The sequence below is a fragment of the Chenopodium quinoa genome, unplaced genomic scaffold, assembly GCF_001683475.1.
Source record: "Chenopodium quinoa cultivar QQ74 unplaced genomic scaffold, ASM168347v1, whole genome shotgun sequence".
NCBI classification, from domain to species: domain Eukaryota; kingdom Viridiplantae; phylum Streptophyta; class Magnoliopsida; order Caryophyllales; family Amaranthaceae; genus Chenopodium; species Chenopodium quinoa.
In genome coordinates, this window is record NW_018744991.1 from 3,495,947 (window position 1) to 3,518,717 (window position 22,771).

Sequence of the window (22,771 nt, forward strand, 5' to 3'; positions counted from 1 at the left end):
ATACGTCTAAGCTGAGGATGTTCACATTTATTGAAATGAACTGAATGGAGCTGAACTGAACTGAGCTGGAATGAATATTTTATGAGAGAAGGAAATTAGGAATTGAACTACTGAACTGAACAAACCCTTATTCTTTTTTAAAGAGAGAAACTACCTTTTAAATAGCCTAACTAATTTAAAACCAAATTTGACAAAATGACCTCTTATTGCTACTAAATATAATTTTTTGTGAGAAACTACATTTTTAAGAAAAATTTGGCAAGAATTTTTTTTTCTTCTTTTTTGCAAGAAGGTGCCACTTGTCCGATTCTGGACTACATAATTACGGGGAAGATTAACCCAACATATCTATATGTTTGTGTAGTACGTGTAATAAAGGCCCTGTTGATTATTTTAAGTTGTTGTGGTTTGCTGTGCTCTACTAAGCCTTGCTACACATATTATAAATATTTTGCTTTGCTGACACCTACTCAACTCTAAAACTTAAAAGAACATGGCCTAACTCGTGATTTTCTGACATCAGAGAATTGGCAAAGAGGTGCTTTTCATCATGGATTATCATCGCATTGTAAAAATGTACTTAGAAAAAGATGGAACAAACTCATTAGAAAATCCAATAATTTTAGTATGTAAGATGATCTTAGTGGGACGAAGGGATTATTAGATTACATGCATTTTGCTTCTTAAATGTTGCTTAAAAAGTGGGATGGATGATGATAACCGCTTCACAAACAAGCTAAAGCCATGTTTTCTTTATTAATCAAGCAATGATATGATCAGTTCGAAGGAAACTATGAAATTGTTAACGGTTGAGTCAACTAATGCCACGTGAAGTCAAGTTCCTTTGGCTTTGCTTGAAATGCAATCAGCTACAAACTAGTATATACAAACAGTCGAGCACATTTCATGTAGTACAAGAAAATTTTGTAATCAATTGTTGCTAGATAGATTGACTGACTAGATTTAAAACTATTGTGTTGGTTTAAAGTAAACTTGATATTCAAGATTTAGGGTCAAATTCCATAAATAATAGATCATTAAATGTATTCATAGGTCTTAAACATCAGTATAAACTTTTGGTTGAGTTGGTACCCTAACATGGTGGTATCGAAGCTAACATGACATAAAGGTCACCTTATTTTAACAAAACTACCTACCGCCAATACTCGAAATGAGTCATTCAAACTCCGTAGGAACTTCCTCCCCTCCTTCCCGAAAATGAAGGCGTTTAATTAAGAAATGGAAGGAGTAAGAAATACACTTAGCTAGCAACTCAGCAAGTTAAGAAGAGTAGAAGACATAAACGTTGACATTTTACAAAACACCAAGACATTAAAGTTTTTTCTTGTTCTTGTTGCAGGTTAATTGTTTGTTGCACGAAAGAAAAAGAAAAATGAGCGATAATTTGAGGTCAAAGTTTCTTGATGTTTACCAAATCCTTAAATCTGAACTCATGAATGACCCTGCTTTTGATGGGATTGACATTTCTCGAAAATGGGTTGACCATGCTTTCAATGATTTTTACTTAGTTTTCTTGGTATTATTTTCTTCCTTTATTTAGTTTTTGTATATGTTTACACTCTTTCTTAATTTTTGGGAATTTATATTGCTACATTAATCTCTTTTACATTTGATTTATATTGGTACATTAATCCCTTTTACATTTGTTTAACTATTAATCTCCTTCATAAACATTCAAAACAAATCAAGAATTTGTGACTATAAAGTATATGATTCATCATAGTTAAGTTGAAACACATACAATTATGCATATATACTACAAAGTATATGTTTCATCATAGTTAAGTTAGTTTCATTTGTTTTTTTTTGGGTAAGAACGAAAAAGCTAAGGGATCACCCAAGGCATGTGTGGGGAATCAATCTATCAAATGAGTCGCGTAAGATTTGATCCATAGACCATAGGGGATCTGGGGTAAGGAGCGAAACCACTATCCCACTACCTCAACCTCAACTGATTAGTAGTGTTAAAGTTCTTTTGTGAGTTCCATTGATAGAAAAAGATGAATTATTTATGAAATATGCATGTTGTTCTGATTTATATTTCCATTCTAGTATTACATCTAAATCATACCAGGCCAAAGCTAAGTATTGATAGTGTTCAAATTAAGGCTTGAGTTAGATACCAAATCATATTCCTATATATAATGCTTGAACACGGATTATAAAAAGATTGAATGAATATATTGAGCAGAAATCTATGTCTGATATTCTGCACCGTGTTTCAGATGCTGGAGCAGGACAGCTCAGGAGGTAAGGAACCTTTAAAAATCTCTGTCTTAACTATTGCAAAAATTTCTGTAAACTATCTTTGCCTTGATATAATGTCTCTATGAATTTGTTAGCTCACGAATTGTTTTCGATTCATTTGACCTGCAGAGAAGTTAAGTCGAGGGATTTCTGTTATTGACAGCTACAAGCTCTTGAAAGATGGAAAAGAACTAACTGATGATGAAATCTTTCTTGCTTCTGCACTTGGATGGTGTATCGAATGGGTATAGACATAAACTATGCCTCGCGTATGTATGTTCTGTTGTATAATAATCACTCATTACTTACAGAGGGTTGACTAACTATTAAAAATTTGTTTGTTTAGCTTCAATCATATTTCCTTCTTCTTTGTGAATATTTGGAAAAGCATCATACAAAGAGAGATTGGCCTTTATGGTTCAAAGATCCAAAGGTGTGTATATATCCTAGGTTACATTCAGTCTTCTTGAGAAGGCATTATAAGCTGTAAAATCTGCTGTAAGTGGATTGTTCTTACCCCTTTCAGATTCGCATGATGGCTGCTAATGGTGGTGTTATACTTCGACATCAAATTCAAAGAGTTCTCAAGAAGCATTTCAGAAATAAGAAGTATTATGTGGAACTCTTGGATTTGTTTAATGAGGTAGTTATGCTTTGCTTGGTCTGAGGTTACATACAGTTTTCGCTACATGTTAATATAGTTATGCATATATGTTACGCGTGTCCTGTGTATTACAGGTTGAATTTCAGACTGCCTATGGACAAATGAACAGTCTGCTTACTGCTTTAGAAGAAGAAAAAGATCTTTCAAAATATTCATTGGATCTGTTAGTAGAGCTAAATCATTCCTCTATTCCTTTGTCTTATAACTTTACATAAATTTAACTGCTCATATATCTAATTAACATTTCTAAGTTCATTTTCCCTGATGTAGTCATCGCCGCATTGTTCTGTACAAAACTGCTAGCTACTCATGCTATCTATCTGTAAGTTTGATTCTTGAACTATGTCATATACTGTTCATACGCATATTTCTTGTTTTTGATTAAATTCTTTCAATTTTATAAGTTATCACTATAACTCTAAGTGATTCAGGGGTAAGTTTTTTCCTTAGAGTTTGTTTAAGCTTTTGTACTGCATGATCAGTGCTTAGTAACATGATTCGGTATACTTCAGCTCCCTTTTAGCACTTTGAGCTGTTACTGCACCACTTATGCCTTTGCCACCTGGCTTCCTGAGCTGCAAAATACAGAGTTTTTCGATTGCATATCTTGAAAGAGTAGAATGTACTTCGTATGTGATAAATGCATCAAGCCTCGTATAAATGAAAGACTAATTTAGTAACGAGGAAAAGGTGGCTAACATATGTACCATTATAGGTATGTACATGACCTTAGTTGATTGAAGTCGAAAACTGTCAAACTGAATCGTTTATACTACCTTCGTGTAAAACCTAAGTTATAATTTACCATTTTTGAGCTAAGTTATATAAGCTTCATAGTGGTGATCCGCGATCTTTTCTTTTTTAATTCGATTAGGAGGTAATTTATTACTAATCCTGGTGAAATGTGACATGTTTCCTTAAACTTACAGGTTGCATGTGCTTTACTTATGTCTGAAGAAAATCTTGATGATCATCTTAATGCCAAAAGCATTCTAATTGACATAGGAAATTATTTCCAAGTTCATGTTAGTTTTTGTTTTTACAACATTTTGTTCGATCTCCATGTGGAGCAGGAAGAGAGAATGTGTATAAATTCAAACACAAGCTAGTTCGACAAATAAAACAGACATCATTATTTCTGATAGGTCTATTTGTGTTCAATTTTAAAAATTTGATGCTTAATTTCTTCTGTTATAGGTTGACTATCTTAATTGTTTTGGAGAACCTGGAAATGGCAAGGTGAGCAAGGGTTCAAACTAACTGCCACTGCATTCTTAAAATGTAATATGTCTGCTTATTTGAGTTTCTTATATGTTATGCTTTACACTTCAGACTGGAACTGATATTGAAGAATTTAAGTGTTCGTGGTTGGTTGTGAAAGCTCTAGAACTCTGTAATGATGAACAGAAAAAAGAGAAAATACTGGTTAATATGGCCTATAAACAAAACTTGTTTATAAGGGGGTGTGAATGTCTTTTCGCCTATTTCAGTATGAAGTGGGGGAACGAATTGTTGTTGCTTTCAAATCGCATCGATGTTGCTGTATATTTGTGATTGTAGGTTGAGATGATTAAGTTGTGTAATTGTTGTTGTTTTCAAATCGCATCGATGTTGCTGTATAGTTGTGAGATTAAGTTGTGTTAATTGTCATAGGTTCGTATAGTTATTGTGGGTTGAATCGGGCATGAAATTGGGCATGAAATTGGGCTGTGTAATTATTAATAGAACTGTACACTGAATTAAGTTGAACAAACAGGAAACACATTTGATTGCGATGATAAGAAATGTGAATTGATTTGAACAAACTGCTGAATTTGTACATTGAATTGCCATGGTTATTTACATTAGTAATTGTGAATTGAATTGAACTAACAGTTCTAAAGCGGAAATGGAGGGAGGGTACAGGAAGCGTAAAACGTGCAGCACCCGGAGTGATGATGAGGTATAATTTTTGCACACAAATCTGAAACAGGAGTAGACCAGATTTACCCTACAGTTTGTGTAGATATTCTCAAATTAATTATCATTTTAGGATGGAGTAGGACGAGGACCTACCCTGAAGAAGCTTTCTCCTGAGTTAATCAAGGTAATAAGTAGATTGTATTTGGTAGTTGGAACTTAATTTGGTAATGGGGCTTATTTAGTGGCTTGATGTTGTAGGATGATTCTTTAACTCTGGGCGGCTGTGTGAAAAGGAAAGGCGAAGTGTTGCAAAGACATGCGAAGGCAACATCTAGGGTAAGTCCTTAATTCCATATTTATGGAGGGGTGAGTGAGTTGTTAGCAGTAATGGTAACCGTTATAATGAAACCTGTTGTTTGTAATTGTTCATGCTTACAGCCAGCTAATACAAGTTGTCGCGTAGAGTCGTTTGGTAGAATATGTCAAAAGTTAGACCAACAAAGGAAGGGGTGGGTTTGTGAAATGGGGTTTGACGGTCTCTTAAAAATAGGAGAAATTAACCTCCCAAGACAGTTGGCTTATTGGTTGATGACTCGTATAGATCCCTTCAATTGTACTCTCACTAGCAGAGAGGGTAGAGTTTTCAAGCTTTCTCAAAATCAAGTGCATTGGGTTCTTGGCATTCCCAATGGTGGACTTCCTGTTCCCACTTACGAAACAATGGGTAGTGAAATGTTTGAAAGAGTGAAAAGTATTATGGATAGGTATGGTAAAACATGGAAAACTAAGTCTTCTACAACTGGTCGTGAGTACATATTCGAGGGTATTCAAGTTAATGCTGATTTGATTGCCCGGGTTGAGGGACAATGGGAGGATGATCAGGCGGAAGAGTTCAAGACTGTATTCTTGTTGTTGGCGCTAGAGATGTTGTTATGTCCTAATCAATCATCTAGATTGGCTGCTGACTTAGTGCCATCATTAACGTGTGCGTCAAAGGCTGCTCAATATGACTGGTGCAGCCTAGTTTTGAAGAAGCTCATGAATAGTGTCGCGATGTTTGCACGACGGTTTTACTCAAGTGGCTATGCTAGTGGTTGTGCAGGTTGCCTAATATACATTGTGGTATGTGATATATATGTTAATTTTTGGTTGTTATTTTTTTGTAACACGTGTTTGATACAGGTTTAATACCAAACGTGTTTGATACAGATTATGTATCTGGATCGGCTATACAGACATCCTGTGCAGTGGGGTTTTTTCCCGCGTTAGGAGGTTTGGAAGATGGATGAGATACGCAAAGCAGTTACGGAAGATCGTTTCCCAAATTCTGGTGATTTTGGTAAACTTGGGGTAAGCAAAAGTCGTAAAGCTATTTATATATTAGTTAAACCAAGTGTGTGATGGTTCTACTGTGGTTTGTTATTGTAGACTTTGGATGTTGCCTATGGTGAAATGCATCCTAGTGAGGCAAGAGATACCAATGGGCCTGAGGGGTTAAAAAAGGTTAGGGGTTTAATAGCTAATTAATTTACAATGTCTTTAGTTCAAAGGATGTAGATCTATGCAAGTTTGTAATGTTGTAGTTCAATGGTGTACGATGTAACAGGTTCTTTGTAGTGGCAGTGCTAGTGTTTGTTACAAGAGGAAGGGAGCAAGAAAAAGCACCTCAAAAAAATGGTCGAATATGCGGAATGCTGCATCTTTTAACACGGATGATTGTAAAGGGGAGAAAGCAAGTGCTAGATCTATTAACTCAGATGAATTTAATGGGGAGAAGGCAATGAAATATGCTGGTGTAGAGAACATGGTAGTGATGAACACTTATGATGTGTCAACCTTCAAAATGGATATGTTGAAGAGGTATTTCTCTTTTTTTATTACATGAATTCATTGATTTGTTGTTGCTTCGATTATCTTTTGCTGAATGGTACCACCATTAAATTTTTAGGTGGATATCTGCTGATGTTGTGTCCATGCTACAATCAGTTACTTCAAGGGTAAGTAACTGTATGAAATCCTAAATGATACTGAGCATAAAGGTCTAATTTTTTTACTGGTTATATATTCAAAAGGTTTTGAGATGGATTCATGCTATGGACTATTGTTCTGGAACGGGTCCGTTAATATCTTCGTTGGCGGGTGAGGTGGTGCTATTTTCTGGTGGTATTGGTGCTGAATCAATGTCCACAGTGTCAATAGCTGGGTTTTTACGTACTCAATGTTGTGCTTACTTGGCCATTGTATCGGAGGTAATGTTAACTTCACAATCCACCGTCCTCATAACTTGATATTACTTGTGTGGTACTTGTCTAATAATCACTCCTGAATATTTATTAGGTTCATGGTGATTCAGTAGCGGCCTCCACTGCGCCATGTACTATATGTGTTTTTGTAAAACCTGGCCATGCACAAGACATATACGTCGTACACTGTACTTCATGGAACCCGATGCTGAAAGTGATTAAGAAGCATGTGAGTTGTTAGTACATGTGAGTTGGTAGTACATGCTGTCAGTGATATTTGATAGTAATTATGTTGATCTCTGAATCCTTTTTTTGATTCAGGTTGGCAACATTGTTGATCTGATCCACGAAACGCATAAGGTGTTTGGCAATGGGCTGGCCTTCGGAGACAGTACTAGAAATGTGATCATTAAAAACGATGTCAAATGTATCAAATGCTGTGGAGCTGATAACAGATTGTAACCCTTTTGTACATTACTTTCATTATGAGTTGTTAATTTTTTTAATTTAATGTAATAATGTTGTATAACATGTATTGGGTTATCTATGGAAACATCATTTATCTGACTGTTGTTGTACACAAATTTATAAGTTCTTTAGTCCAACCAAATTAATGGGCTATTTAGATGATTTCTTTATTATGGCCTGTTCAGAAAGGTGTTTTATTACAAGAGTACCTGTTGGATATTAATAAATTGGGGTAGGCCCAATTTCAAACCTATTATAAACCTTATAATCCATTTGTGGAGTGATTGGTAATAATTTGGGCTTTAAAACAAAATGATGTGGGCTTGTTTGGGGCTTTGTGGATTGAAAAGGAAATAATTTGGGCAAATCAAGTTAATAACTCGTTCTTTCAAATTCAACCCAATTTTTAATATGACATATTATCGTCTAATAAACTAAATTACTCATAATTACGCATAAAATTATATATGTAATATTTGAAATAAGCATAATTATATTAATGTTTGACAACATATTAATGTTAGTAATATAACTAAATTACTCTTAATTACGCATAAAATTTAATATTTAATATTTGAAATGAACAACTCATAAGTAATTACTAAATTCTGCATTAAAGTTTGAATACATATTAAACATTACTACTCAGAGTAATTTTGATGGAATATTGAATATTACAACTCTTAAGAGCACATCCACTTCTTACTGTCACTTCCACATAGTACATTAATTGTGCTTATCAAAAGCCCAACAATACTCATTAGGAAATGAGCTTATCAGTTTTAATGACATATTCTTAGTAAAGGAAAGCATTACATAACCTCCCTCATAGTCGTTCTTTGACATTCCATACACGGCATAAGGGTGCAAATACGCACATATGAGGCGTGCCATATGAACCGAAACTCTTGTTTCAGTTAAGATCATGAAATGAGGCATATGCAACTCCATTACCAACCTCATTAAGGGAAGGAATGTGTCTCTACCCATATCACGACAATTCCATACAACGTACCTTAATCCCATTGTGCTCACTTCCCTCCAAAAACTGACATCCTCATTCACACAGACTTGCACCTTAATCTCTATTTTTCTTCCATATAATATGTTAGAGGTGTTGGTGCTACTCATTAAATGTATGTGCGAGACATACATCGGATGTTGGAGAGTGAAAATTTTGAAGTCATTTCTGTAACTCGGTATCGTCATAACATGATCACCGAGAGACAAATGACAACTTTCGATGGTAGATGGTAATTCTGACGGCGGATCAACCACCTCCACCACACCATTTGGTAGCACATGTTCATAACCACACCCTTCCTTCCCACCTTCGGTACAGATGAGCCACTTGAGAAAATACTTGGCCGACTTTGGTAATAAAGCAAGGTCTGATAAGTCCGGTAAGTGAGCAGGACTAACCTTATTAGAGGGAGTGATCACAATGAGATCTCCTTGAAGCTTAGTCTTACCGGCGATTACTTGTGTTGCAGTTGCCGCATCAAGTAAGGATATTGCAACCTTCCCATCCGAAGTAACAATTGGGCTGTTAATGACGCCAAGCACACCTTTTCGACGCCTTACAATTGTCGTTGTGTTGGGTGTACAAGGGCGAACCATATGCAAACCCTTTGTTTTTTTAATTTGTGTCATCGGTTTGAGTAGGAACTCTTTGTTACAAGGTTTTTTTTGGAGTGGCTTAATCATAGAGACTGGGATTAACATTTTCTTTTTGGCCATTTTTTGGGGTTGCTTGGGAGGAGGGTATAAGAAGTTCACCATAGATATACACTACATGAGAGAACCCTACATAAATTTGGCAGGGACAGTACTGTGGCTTTAGGTAGGCATCGCTTCCTACTCGAGGTGGCTGAATTGGGAGCTTGTTTTTCACCGTACTCCATTGTTGAGTTTAACAAAATATTGTTGAGGAAATATTGTTGAGTAGGGGGAAAGATTTTCAGGAAATATTGTTGAGTAGGGGGAAGCTCTTTTCTCGTACAAGAAAATCGTTGGATAAAATACTTTAACACAACTTCGAATCTGTCAGAACAATGGACTGAGTAGATCAATTTTTTTTCCTATTAGAAAATTTAGTTGGGTGTAATTATGACATTCGAAATGCTATAGTTATCACATTCGAAATGCTAGTAGAGTCATGGTGATTTTATTAGTAATCAGTACGTACTAGTTATTTGTTTGAAATTATAAATAAATTTATGGTTACTAATTCAATCGTTGATTTTGAACCCTCTAATAATCATATCATCGAAGTACGTGCAATTCATGTATGCAAGCTTAATATTTCAAATAAAATAGGTAATCCTAAAACCTTATTAATCAAGATTTAATACCTTTAATTATATCATTGATTTAATACCTCCAATTATATCGTTTGTGCGTTAATGGTTCGTTATGCTTAGCACGTATTAAGCTAGATCCTGTATTAAGCTAGATAATTTGAGTGAAAGAGAATAATAAATATTGTAATCAAATCACCTAAACCTTTAAAACAAAATCCTAAACCCCTCCAACTCGATAAAACCCAAAACCCTAAAGCCTAAACCCTCCTATTCGATCAAACACTAAACCCTCCAATCCCTAAAGCCTAAACCTCCATTTCGACTAAACCGTAAACCCTTATAATTCTCTCAAATCTAAACCCTCCAGTTAGAAAAAAAGTCGTTGACCCTTCCAATTCGATCAAATTCTAAACCCTAACGCCTAAACCCTCCTATTCGATCAAACACTAAACCCTTTCAATTATATCAAATTCTAAGCCCTAAAACTTTGATAAATCCTCAACCCTAAAGCCTAAACCCTCCCATTCGACCAAACCTTTTTACCCTCCCAATTTCTATCAAACACTAAATCCTAAACCCTAAATCCTAAACAATCCAATTCAATAGAACCCTTTAACACTAAACCATGAGATTGAACCACACCTTAAAGATGATACCTTCCAGATTGATCAATCCCGTTACACCGTAGCAGATATAGCATACACTCAATTATTCCATCAGAAATAGTCATCCCTTTAACATTAACACATATCATCAACCCCTGATTAAATATTAAATTATATTATAAAATATAAAACAATAAATCATCATACTCCATCAACTCTATAACCCTTAACCCTAAAGTATTCGAATACTCATACACCCATAACCCTAAATTATGCTTTATAAATAAAAAAAAAACGTAAAAGGACAAAAACAATATATTGTATTATAAAATATAGTAAACCATTTAACCCTAAACCCTCCTACATTGAAAAAAAAAAAAAAGAATAGGACAAGTTAGTAAAAGAACAAAATGTTTAAATTATATTACATAACATAGTACTTCTTCATTTAATGTGGTGTCATAGGTAGATGTAGTTTTCTTCTGTAGTTACAACATTTCTAACCCATGTGGATGTGACAATACAAGTTGAATACTAGATGACAACACCTTTATGTGTTGTGAAAGAGAAGTTTGACAGTAGTGTGCTCCTGAAACTGGATCAAATGGAGTGATGGTCTTCTACAGAAGATTTGCGATTCTAATCTACGTTGATGTAGATAACCATTTTTTTTTTCAAGTTATTTCAACGCGTATAAGAAAAGAAAACAAATATCCTGTTGTAGAGATATCAGTAACAGAGTTGATGGTTGGGGAGTTTATCATTTCAAACAAATGATTGATCAAACCTTGTAAATTAAATTAATGTGATAACTCAATTCATGTTATACTATAAAAATTAAAGTGAGTTAGCAGAAATAACAATTTCATTATTGAGAATGCGTATTAGTTTAATAAAATTAAGTGATGTTACTGAATCTATATTAATAATCGATCAAGTTAATTACTTGAAGCTAATATTCCAAAAAGAAAAATACTTAAATCGCTTATATGGCTGTAGTGCAAATCCTCGTCTTATGATAAGGTTATTACCCGATAAAATAAAATGTGAGACTTTTAAATTAACACTGTGAACAAAAGGTTAAAAATTGAAACCTGGAATTTCGAACAGAACTTAATTTTATATTTTTAATTTTTTTTTATTTTACTTCCCTTATCAACATTTGTTTAACTTTGACACAACGTTCCTTTTCTCTTACACCAAAATGGTTATTAGTATGGTTGATAAGATGTCATGAAAAAAAAGTAAAAAAATATTAGTAAAGACGAATAGGGTAAAGTCGTCGTTGTACTAGGGTTATGCCTCCAATGAGTCTGTACTTGTCTTACTTGGATTGACAACACACCTATGGACCGCTGGACAATACATGGTAGGTTAAATACGTAGAGAAAACCAAGGACATTTTTGGCTGGACCACCTTATTTTAAGGAGCATGCGTTAGCTTCAGTTGTTGCAGACTATGGTTTGGTAAACCATTGCAGCAGTGCAGGAAAAATCATACCCCCTACTGTCTAAAATCTTATAACCTACCCCCAATCCTGATTTATGTAACGTTATGTATAAAATTGTACAAGTGCCCTCATTAAAATTTTAACACAAGAAAAATTTTAAATGTGGTATTGAAATTGTACTTGTTTTACTTATATTAACTCTCATTTAAAATTATGCCAAAAATTCTAGCCAAAAATTCATGTGTATGAATTCATGAGTATGGTCGCAAGGAAAAATGTAGGGTTTACTTTGAATATCGGACACAAAAAATTGACAAGGTTGTTGTTATTGTAATATTATTATTGGCATTATTAAGGGAGACGAGTTTTCGAGTAATTAAACAAATAGACTATTCACATTTATCTGTATTTTCAATGCACGCAAGTGAGGTATGAATTAGTATTTCAAAAAAAATCACAAGGGTTGATGATTTGAATAACATTCATGTCTTTTTTAAGGGAGATGAGTTTAAGATTAATCAATGAAATAAGAGAGTTATCACATTAATACTAAGTTGTACTTTAACACTAATATTATTGCCGTAATAATGGGGTACGAGTTTTAGAGATATCCCTGCGAGATAGTAGTCACATTAATCGCACAATTATGTGTGTTTTTATTAATTTTAATGAAAAAGATGACAAGGTTGATCATTTTGATAATATCATTAATTGCCCTTATCAAGGACTACGGGTTTTAAAGATATATCAGTGAAAGAGAGTCATCACATTAATTGCACATTATGTGTGATTATGTAAATTGATTAAAAAACACGACAAGGTTGATCATTGTTTCTATTATCATTATTGCCATTATTAAGGGTTTCGAGTTTTAGAGATATCAGTGCAAGACAATTATCACATTAATCGCACATTAAGGGCGAGTTGATCATGGCAATTTGGGAATATTTGCATTGCCATATCAAGGGTTATGACTTATTAATTTGAAAAAAAATTAGATGTGTTGATCATTTTTTAAATATTATAGTTAGTGCTGTCAAATTTCAAACCGAAACCGTATAACTACCCGAAACCAACCGACCCCAAATGAGAACCGAAACGATTAAAAACCGATTTTGTTATACCGAAAGCCGACCCGAACCGTATTTAAGTAGAACCGTAAAAGAACCGATCCGAATAATGTCAAACCGAACAAGAACCAAACCAGTGAACAAACCGAACTAGTATTAAACCGAACTGATATCAAACCGAACCGTTAACAAACTGCAACCCGTTTGTACCGAACCGTTTATAAACCGTACTGTCTATAAATCAAAATGTAATTTTGATCTCACAATAACTCATCAAATCATGATTATGACACATCAATTAGATGATTGAATAAGAAGCAGCTAATAATGTGATAGTAAAACAATAATAATTCATTAATACACTTAACTTTTATAATCTCCGTTACTTCGTAATAAACTAGTAACATCAGTATGAATAAACTTGAAATTAACTCAATCTCTTTTTTAAAATCGATGTAAATTTTATATGTAATATAATGCCTACATATGAAGTGATAAAGTCTCGCCTTGATATCATAGTAATCTCTACCACAAGCACATTGTGGGATTATTTAGTTCTCATTAATAAATCGTCATTTTTAAGGGAGACCATTTTAACATAAAACTGTTTCAAGAGAGCAATCAATTTAATCTATATACATCACATTAATCGCTCATAAAGGGTGACTTTTTATGTTGACAATAACAATTTACAAGGTTTGAACAACCATTTTTTGGAAATGAAAACTCCCCAACCATCAAAAACACATTGACACTAAGGATTACTATGTACATTTTCATTAGGAATTACATTGTAGAAATAAATTTCAAAATATATTGACATAAACTACGACTACATATTAAACAAAAACTAATGAACTTATGCCATGTCATCAGGTGTACTTGCTTTTCCCGCACTATATATACTCTACCAACACGTACTGCAAAACCCTAACAAAGCCTCAACACACAAAAAACAAATTAAAAAAAATGGCAACCGCAAATGGTGGCTCTAACGGTAACGGTGGTGATGGGTCCAACGGTGGTGGACGTCGTCCGGGAATCCCACAACCCATCAAACCAAGAAATGAAAGTGCGAAAAACAAACGTCGTAACGCCCTCATCGCTCACATTATTGCCAACATGGATATACCACCTTTCCGTAATGACCAGCCACGAGTAACTCATGTTCCGGTGGCCTTGGGTGGAGCGGGTCCGAGTACTGTTTCTGCTATACCCACTGTAGCAGATATGATGGTAGATATGGCTCCTCCACCTCCGCCTTTAGCTGTAGCTACGGCTCCTCCACCTCCGCCTTTAGCTGTAGCTGCGGCTGAAGCTACGGCTCCTCCAGCTCTGGCTGTAGCTACGACTGCTGTGGCTACAGCTCCTCCATCTCCGACTGTCGGTCCGGCACCTGACGCTCCTACACCCCCGCATGAGGTTATGATCACTCATTTCGAGGCACCTCGAGGTGCACCATTCCGAGTTGTCTCGTACCCTAAGGTGGAAAGAAGTGATGGGACTCTTGTAGTCCCCCCTACTACAAGTATGGGGGTGGTGAGGGCGGCACCTCAGCCTCCTCGACAACCAGCTGAAGATGTTGAGGGGGGTGAACAGGTTGAAAAGCCTGATGTGGACATGGATGAGGTCGTACCAGCTGAAGATGGTCACGCTATGGTGCTTTCAATCGTCGTAAGGAGCTACACTCTTGGTGATATCGGTGTTATGTACAACATTCGGACTGACGAAACCTTCGAAGCAATCTATGAAGACTACGCTTCTCGAATTGATGTCAAAGCTAATCAGATCAAGCTTTATCTCGGAGAAACCTATGTTCCGTCTACGGAGTATCCTCTGGCAATTGGTGTTCAAACCGGAACTGTACTTTACGTACAAGGAGAGGTACATTATTTAATCTTTTTACTGTTTTAATATTTGGCATGTTAACAATTAATTGCATGTGTTGTGAGATTGTTAGGTGATGGCATCATTTTAACTGATTATCTAAAAGTCATCTGTTTCATTTGATTTGTGATTGTATTTAATCCCATGATTGGGTGTGATTGCATGATTAGACCCATTATCGTATTTGATTGTATTTCATTATTGCATTTAAACACTGATGAGTAACAGTCCTTCCTATATTTGTAATTATGTAGATTACAATAAATATTATCTTTGTGCATGTTGTGAGTACATCTTTCTTGTGTATCTTTGTTTAATCGGTGTTGAGTTTCACATTATTATAATGATGTCAATAACATTAGAGGATAAAACACGGATAAATATTTCTTAGAAAAATCATTGAAAAAAAGGAAAATTAAAATGAAACAAATGAAGGACAGCTCATGAGATGTTACAATCTAATTATTATTACTTAGAAAAATAAGGCAACGGTTGACATATATTATTTTTTGGTGTATGTAACAACATCAACTGGTGACGTATATAATTTGTAGTTGTTTTGTTATGGAAAACAATAGAGTATTATAGGATTACTTACTGAACATATATTGTCTGATAGTTTAGGAGTGATGATGTAATATATTTTTTTATTTTGGTTTTTTAAAAATAAAATTAATTTGGATTTAGTTAAATATTGGCTTTGAAATAAAATGCTTTAAAAATTAATTTGTTTATTTTTTTTCCCCATAGAAAAGGTTTACCTCGTTGTGTCATATTGGTGATTGTTAAAAATACATGGCAATTGAGTAAAAATTATAATTTACTCAATTGAGTAAAAATACATGGCAATTGAGTAGAAATTATAATTTATAAATCCGAATGCGTACTGAAGTTGGTTTGCTTGACTAAAAAATGTAATGTATGCAGGAGGGAGTGGTGAACACTTGCACAAGATTCAAGAGGTTCTACCTCAAGAACACGGGTCACCGCAGGAAGATCAAACTCCGGGTTCAAGGGAAGTTGGACACCCCGCTGTGCCGTCTTTTCCACATTTGGGGTGACAGGGTTAATGTGGACCCAACTGAGGTAATTTTCTATCATGAAGATACCGTGTTGTGCACCCTCAACACTATCAGGGAAGCTGAAATAAAAAATGGAGACAAAGTCGTTGTGGCTCCGAACAGCCAGCCATGAGTGTTGCTGTGTGAAGGTCTACTGTTGGATAGGTATGTTGTTGGGAGGGATGAATTATCTTTTGGGATGTCGCTGGAGTCGGAGGTAGAAGAACGTGTAATTGCAACACCACGCCTTTTGTTTGTAATATAGTTAAGCATGCAGAGCTCTACTTTTAGTGGTTGGACAATTTCAATTCGTTCCTTTCATTGTAATATTTTGTGGCTGCAAAATCTGAACTCCACGTTTGTTATCTTTTGTGTGACTGATTATGGGTTTGACAATGCTATTTGTGCTGTTTTATTTTAAGTCAAGTTATTACCGTTGTTGATCTCAACATTCTAAACAACAAACCCATCCTAAAGGGAGCTTGTTTAGAATTGGACAATAATTGTGTTGTGGGCCACTATTTGTGAAGATACTCTGCGGCCCAAAAGTGGGTGGGTTTGTTAACACAGAGTATAGTATGCAAACCCAAAGGCCCATAATTGGAAGTCTAAGGTTTAGTAAGGCCCAATTATATTACTGGAAGTATAGTTAGTTAACAATTAGGCGTGAAATTGGTTCATTTATATTAATATAAAAAATTAGGCAAAAATCATCCTAATTTTTGGTTTATTTACTTTAATAGTTGGAGGACACCTGCAAATCAAGTCATGCCTTAAAGAGATAAACACATCAAATATTAAATAAAATACTAAGTGCAAACACGTCATTTCACCAGATTGGCAGTATGAATATGAGTTAATGCAAAGAAGCCCATCACACATGATTTGTCCTAATAAATATTCGACAACTTATAAATCATTAGTGTAATTAATTATTTTTATAAATCTTAATTATTTCTGTAATCTACACATTCATTCACCTTGTAAGTATTAATTATTTAGTAAAGCATGTATAATATAATCTACAGTGCATGTGAAAATCAGTCGAGATAATATGGGGAAATAATAACCAACATGAAAATGCTCCTAATTCTCCTGTTAACTGATAAAAAACAACACCCATGGTATACTCTAAGTCAAAAGCATGTTTGCAAAATGAATATCAAACCACAAAATATATAGGATCAGAACAGGGTTCTGTAGGTTTGATAAAAACATGTAAGTCAAAAGCATGTTTTAAACGGATTACAAAATACGAAAAACATTGTCCAAGACCCGAAACTCAAGTTTCAAAAGAAGCGGTACTGCATCATATGTCATCTAACCATCAGTTGCGACCTAAAAGGTTTCAGAAGCACCAGATCCCCATTGAACCCCATTGCGCTGTGCAAATTCATCAATCGCGCCAACATCTGCAACGTAGTCATAGTAGTTCTCAATTGTGTTTTGGAACTGAACGCCTTGTGGGTTTTTCCTCTTAGCCTAGGTGAGAGTGCCAAAAAACAAATCAGAACATCACATACTTCAACAACAAATACATCAACAACAAATATAATTGCAAAGTTACTTACAGGTAATTTTGCAGGAGGTTGTTGCGCGGTTTCACCTTTTTTCGCTCCACTCTTTTTGTATCCCATCCCCGAAAGGGATTTATGCCTATACACCTTTGGCCGTCCCTGCGGCTTTTTACGGCTAACAGGATCTTTCACTAAAACAGGAGCCACTTCAACAGGGTTCACTTCAACTCCAGTAGGTTTTGATATCGACAGAGGTGTTTGGCATGATTCAGGGCTGTTTGAACATATCTCAGATGGAGGCATCAGGGTTCTTGGGAGAGTGGGTAGGCAAGGTTGCTTTTCCAAGAACTTCGCTCTGCTTTGTTTGACATCCAAAGAAAGTGATTGTAGAGACTGAAATACAAGATCTATTGTATCCTTGTCATCAGCAGATGCTGCAACTTCACAAATTGCCTCAAACTCACCCATCAGTTTCCTATAAATCTGGACAGAATAATCTGTACTTGGATCGTGATAGGAAACGTTAACCCGGGTATGCTTCCGAGGGACATCTTTGCGCCACCTGTCGAGTACATACTTTGAAGGAATTTCAGACACCCTATTTTGATCATAAACCTGAATGATATGCCTGCAAATAATACCAAAGGTTTCGAACTTGCAGCAATCACAAGACACGTCCTTCGTAACTGTGTTGTACAGGACACAGTAGAAACGTCTTCTATCAGTTATCTCTTCTTCGCTCTTCCCTTCTGGGATGATCCAGACCCGATCTTCAAGTAGATATTGAATCACGTTCCCTTCTAGCACACGCTCCTCCCTCCCAGAGCAATGCATAAGTCTACAACACTCTATTTGAATCTCTTGGAATTTGGTGTCAGTGTAGATGTCCCGAAAGAATTTTTCTACATAAAAACCACTCACGAGCCGCCTCAAATATTTGCCACAGCGAGCATCCGCATCAGTTTCAGCTTTAACACGCCTCCCCATTGCCCTAGTGTACTTGTCAGGGTATTCGTAAAGCCTAGTCTTCCTGTTCACAAACCCATCAAAGAAACTATTTATGCTTTCGACCCTCTGTGTTGTCTTCATCCCGGCCCAAAAGTGTTCTTTCATAAAAGCTGGGACCCACATGTGCCTTTCCTCGAACAAATCAGCTAACCAATCATTATCCTCTAGTTCAAATTGCTTTATTAAGTCTGTCCAGCGACGCTCAAACTCAGCAACTGTAAAGCTCTCATATACAACAGCCTTCAGAGGGCTCTTAAAGTCATGGTAGCTGCATCAATTACAACACTTGTTAATTACTTGAGAATTTTCTAATTCTATCAGGTAACCAAACATTCAAATCAGACTTCATCAATTAGATCTGATGCAGTTCAAAACAACATATGTAGTGTAGATCATTCCACAGACACATACTTGAACTACAATACATAGCACAATTTCATTCAATGATCAGGTAACTGACATTATTGAAAATGTATCTAAAAAATGTACAAGTTTATTACGTGCAAAAGTTACAACATATCTTAAAGTGTACCCTTATGATTTTGATATCACCTCTGGGTTTCAGACTTAAAAAATGATGTTCATGTCTTAAAATTTACACCTCTGATTTTGAAGAGTTGCAGACTTAAAAAATGATGTTCATGTCTTTACTGAAAGAACCTAAAGAATTAGGTAGATTAAATCTTGACTATTTTCAGACTGAATGAATCTTGACTATTTTAAAAATGCAAATAATAGTGAAGAGAAGGGTAAAGTTTAGCTGTTATGATTTCAGTACACCACCCACCACCAGCTGTTATGATTTCAGTACACCATCAGCTATTAAGATTTCAGTACACCATCAGCTATTAAGATTTCAGTACACCATTGATCACCTTCAGTACACCAGTGATCACACCAAAGAACAATAATCAGAGGTATATGGCATAACTTACAACAAGTACACATCTATGAGTTATATTATTGCATAAGTTACAACAAAAATAACAGCAGCAAACAAAGGAACAGCAAAACAAAGGAAGCTTAATCCGGACAACTTACTGTTCACATTTTCCAAGCTTATCCGGGATTTTCTTCATTATGTGCCAAATGCACCAACGATGTCGAGCATTAGGCATCACTTGAGCTAAAGGCTTGCGCATAGCGGCAACTTGATCAGTCAAAATTGCCCCGGGTTGTTTATTGCCCATACAAGAAATCCATTGCCTAAATATCCAACCAAATGTGTCACAATCTTCATGTGACACAAGAGCGCAGCCCAACAATATAGATTGGCCGTGGTGGTTTACCCCTACAAAGTTGGAAAAAGGTAGCGCGTACGCATTAGTTAGATAAGTGGCATCAAAACAAACAACATCCCCAAAATCTTCGTAAGCCACCCTACTACGGGCGTCCACCCACAGTACATCCTTGAGTCGGCCCTCTTCATCTAAGCGGTGTGCATGATAGAAATTCTGATTATCCTCTTGCATACGATCAAAGTATGCCATCATTGCAGCCGCATCACCACATTCCATTTTCAGCCGTTTTTCCTTAGATACTTCATGCTCAAGGTCCTTAACACTAGGAAGGTTATCAACCCCGGTCTCCGTAGCCATACACCCATGAATTTGCCTTACAGAGACACCTTCTTCATAGAAATTAAAAAGTTTCTTCTTCACATTCGACGTGTAATTCTTCATTCGATATTCCTTAACCAACTTAGCATCACTCGGCTAAGGGGTATGGTTATCATGCTCATTTTTCAGTTTCCTAATAACCCACAACCCATCACTATCAACCCCGCCATATAACATGGCACCACACTCACATTTCTTGGAGGTCCTTTTCACCCGCTGCATGATATCTTCCCCTATTTCACCGTTAACAATCCCTCCCGTGCCACATAATTCCATTACCTTTGCCCTTTTCTTCGCCTCCCTCCTTGCCCTCATATCAGGTGGACCCTAACACTCACACCTCCAGGTGGCCCCTCTCCGCTCCTTATCCTTCTTCGAAAATGTTGATGCAACACGGGTAACCCCAAAACCTTTCTGCTCAGCATACTCTTTGTAGTAGCTTTCTACATCTTCAAAGGATTTGAAAACCATCCCTAACCTAGGTGACTCAACATAAGTGTACATGCAAATCTGATTTGTTGAGACAATGGTCTCCACCGTTTCAATAGTTTTAATTGGTGATAGGGCAGCTAGTCTCTCAACTGAGTTAGGAATACAGTCCAGAAAGGGGAGACCATCAGGCACACCTCCAGAAGAAATCACTTGCCCCCCTCATCACTATATGATATGCCAACAGGCTCACCCATTTCACCAGATTCAAAACCACAATCCATAACAGCACCTGCAATATATTGCTCAATTTGCAGCATACATCAGTAGTGAAGTTCCCTACAATTTGACTCCTCAACACCAGCAATATACAGACATATATAGTCAACATGAAAAGGGTAATAACACTACAGACATCTAGAGTCAACATGAAGGGAAAATACCAAATAATTCCAATAGTGACTAAGGATTCATAAACATACAAATGACTCCTCATGCCAGAAGCAATCAACAACATCAAGAAAAGAAGGGGGAATCCTATTATATTTCCCAACATGAAATGAAAATACCAAATAATTCCAACACTGAGTAAGGTTTGATAAACATACAAATGACTCCTCACATGCAGCAAAATCAATAATAACAAGCAATCAATAAAATCAAGATAAGCACTTGCAGCAACCCTCACTTACATAATTCTTGTTATTCCTATTTCTTATCAAAAACAACAAATTTTCAGCCGGCATTCCAATCAACTAAATTTTACATTACACACTTTACATTACACACCAACAGATTATCCCAATTTTACAGTACACACTTTTCTTCACCAATTGCATTAACCCATCTAACAATTCCAAAATTCAAAGGCACTTCAATGATTTGAGAAAACTACAAATTCAAATTTTCGATTATAGCGGATAAAATTCAATTAAATCAACTACATTATACATTATCAACTACAAATGCAATATCCGACCTCAACAAATGCAAAATTTAAAATGAATTGAATGATTAGCAAAAACTAGGGTTTTCAAGCTGTGGAATTTACCAATTACGATGTCTCTTCAGAACACCAACAACGCAATATCAAGTTGGGTTGAGAACTCCAACCATCAAATTCGTAAATCGCTCCCTCACGCGCTGAGAAAAAAGGAGAATAGCTCGAAATAGGAAAAATGGAGAAGAGCTCGAAGTTTCGAAGTGGAAGATTGTTGATGCTCTTCTCCAGATGACTCGATAACGGGATCTTTTAATTCCCAAGTTAAACGCTAAATGGGATTGAAATTCAGCGTTCACTTTCAACTAACGTTGACTGTTTTCTGCCATATCAGCTACAAAGACAGAAAACATTAAAATATTGCGAGTTGTTCAAAAAATAACGAAAGTGCCATCATATAAACATATAACGTTAATATGTCATATTAACTGGGGGAAGCTCCAGAAAAAAGTCTTACATGTAAGTTATGATCGCGCAATCTTGATACAGTACTGTGACAGTTTCATCATTCTGTTTACTCAATTCTTGCATATAAATTTGGTGTTCAGGAAAACTATGGCAAACAAGATCCTGCTTGTGTGGCACAAGTTAAGGAACTCTACAATGAGCTCAATCTTCAGGTTAGTTATTTGATTTCTTGTTTGTTTTTTCTTCTCTGCGTTCCTGTCATTTCCTGAGTTTTGTAACATCCTATATATAGGGTGCATATGTCGAGTATGAGATGCAGAACTACGTACGGTTGATCACATCCATTGATGCATATCCTAGCGCGGCAGTGCAAGCAATTCTGAAGTCATTCTTGGCCGAAGTATACAGCAAGAGGGCATAACTAAAACTCATTCTCTATTTTCACACTTTCTAAATACTACTTCTGTAACTAGGGCTTTAAATTTTCTACTTGGTTGTTGTATACTCAATTATGCATATCTTTTAGGTAATGAAATTTGAATGTAACCAACATAAGATGATATATGACTTAATCTCTGGTATATTACAGGGGTACATAACTGCATATATGGTGGAGAAAATAATTATTGATGTAATTATGGGTTCATGTTGTAACAGAACCACTAATAAAGCATACAAGTGATCTAAATTGCATATATTTTATTTATGTGAAAAGATACAAGGACAAATATTAACTACAAGTATAAGATTTTGTTGTTGAAATTAACATAACTAAACAAAATGAAAGCCTATTTAATATGACCAATTTCAAAATTGTCATAGGCTCCGCACAATTGATCTTTGAAATAAATAATCTCTAGTCATTTTG

General features: G+C 35.7%; 2 protein-coding genes across 6 annotated transcripts; both read left to right on the top strand.

The window, feature by feature from the left end:
* The first annotated feature begins 1,393 nt into the window (after positions 1-1,393).
* On the top strand, positions 1,394-22,324 carry LOC110707088 (farnesyl pyrophosphate synthase 1-like). Its single transcript, XM_021885124.1, has 13 exons — positions 1,394-1,507; positions 2,247-2,271; positions 2,398-2,513; positions 2,615-2,701; positions 2,795-2,911; positions 3,007-3,095; positions 3,203-3,254; positions 3,862-3,957; positions 4,130-4,171; positions 4,265-4,357; positions 7,304-7,306; positions 22,044-22,115; positions 22,196-22,324. The coding sequence occupies exons 1-13, from the start codon at positions 1,394-1,396 to the stop codon at positions 22,322-22,324; spliced, it is 1,035 nt and encodes a 344-aa protein (XP_021740816.1).
* LOC110707037 lies at positions 4,534-7,225 on the top strand. Of its 5 annotated transcripts, XM_021885060.1 has the most exons (7): positions 5,820-5,956; positions 6,044-6,184; positions 6,263-6,337; positions 6,441-6,694; positions 6,783-6,831; positions 6,907-7,083; positions 7,188-7,225. In XM_021885060.1, exons 2-7 carry the CDS (start codon positions 6,116-6,118, stop codon positions 7,188-7,190), a joined length of 627 nt encoding a protein of 208 aa, XP_021740752.1. In that variant the 5' UTR covers positions 5,820-5,956; positions 6,044-6,115; the 3' UTR covers positions 7,191-7,225. The 5 variants fall into 5 exon arrangements, 2 of the variants coding, with proteins under 2 accessions (XP_021740751.1, XP_021740752.1); XR_002508419.1 differs by lacking the exons at positions 6,783-6,831; positions 6,907-7,083; positions 7,188-7,225 and adding exons at positions 4,540-4,874; positions 4,965-5,018; positions 5,093-5,170 and having other exon boundaries at positions 5,273-5,956; positions 6,044-6,337; positions 6,441-6,602; XR_002508421.1 differs by lacking the exons at positions 6,441-6,694; positions 6,783-6,831; positions 6,907-7,083; positions 7,188-7,225 and adding exons at positions 4,540-4,874; positions 4,965-5,018; positions 5,093-5,170 and having other exon boundaries at positions 5,273-5,956; positions 6,263-6,321.
* Positions 22,325-22,771: the final 447 nt, after the last annotated feature.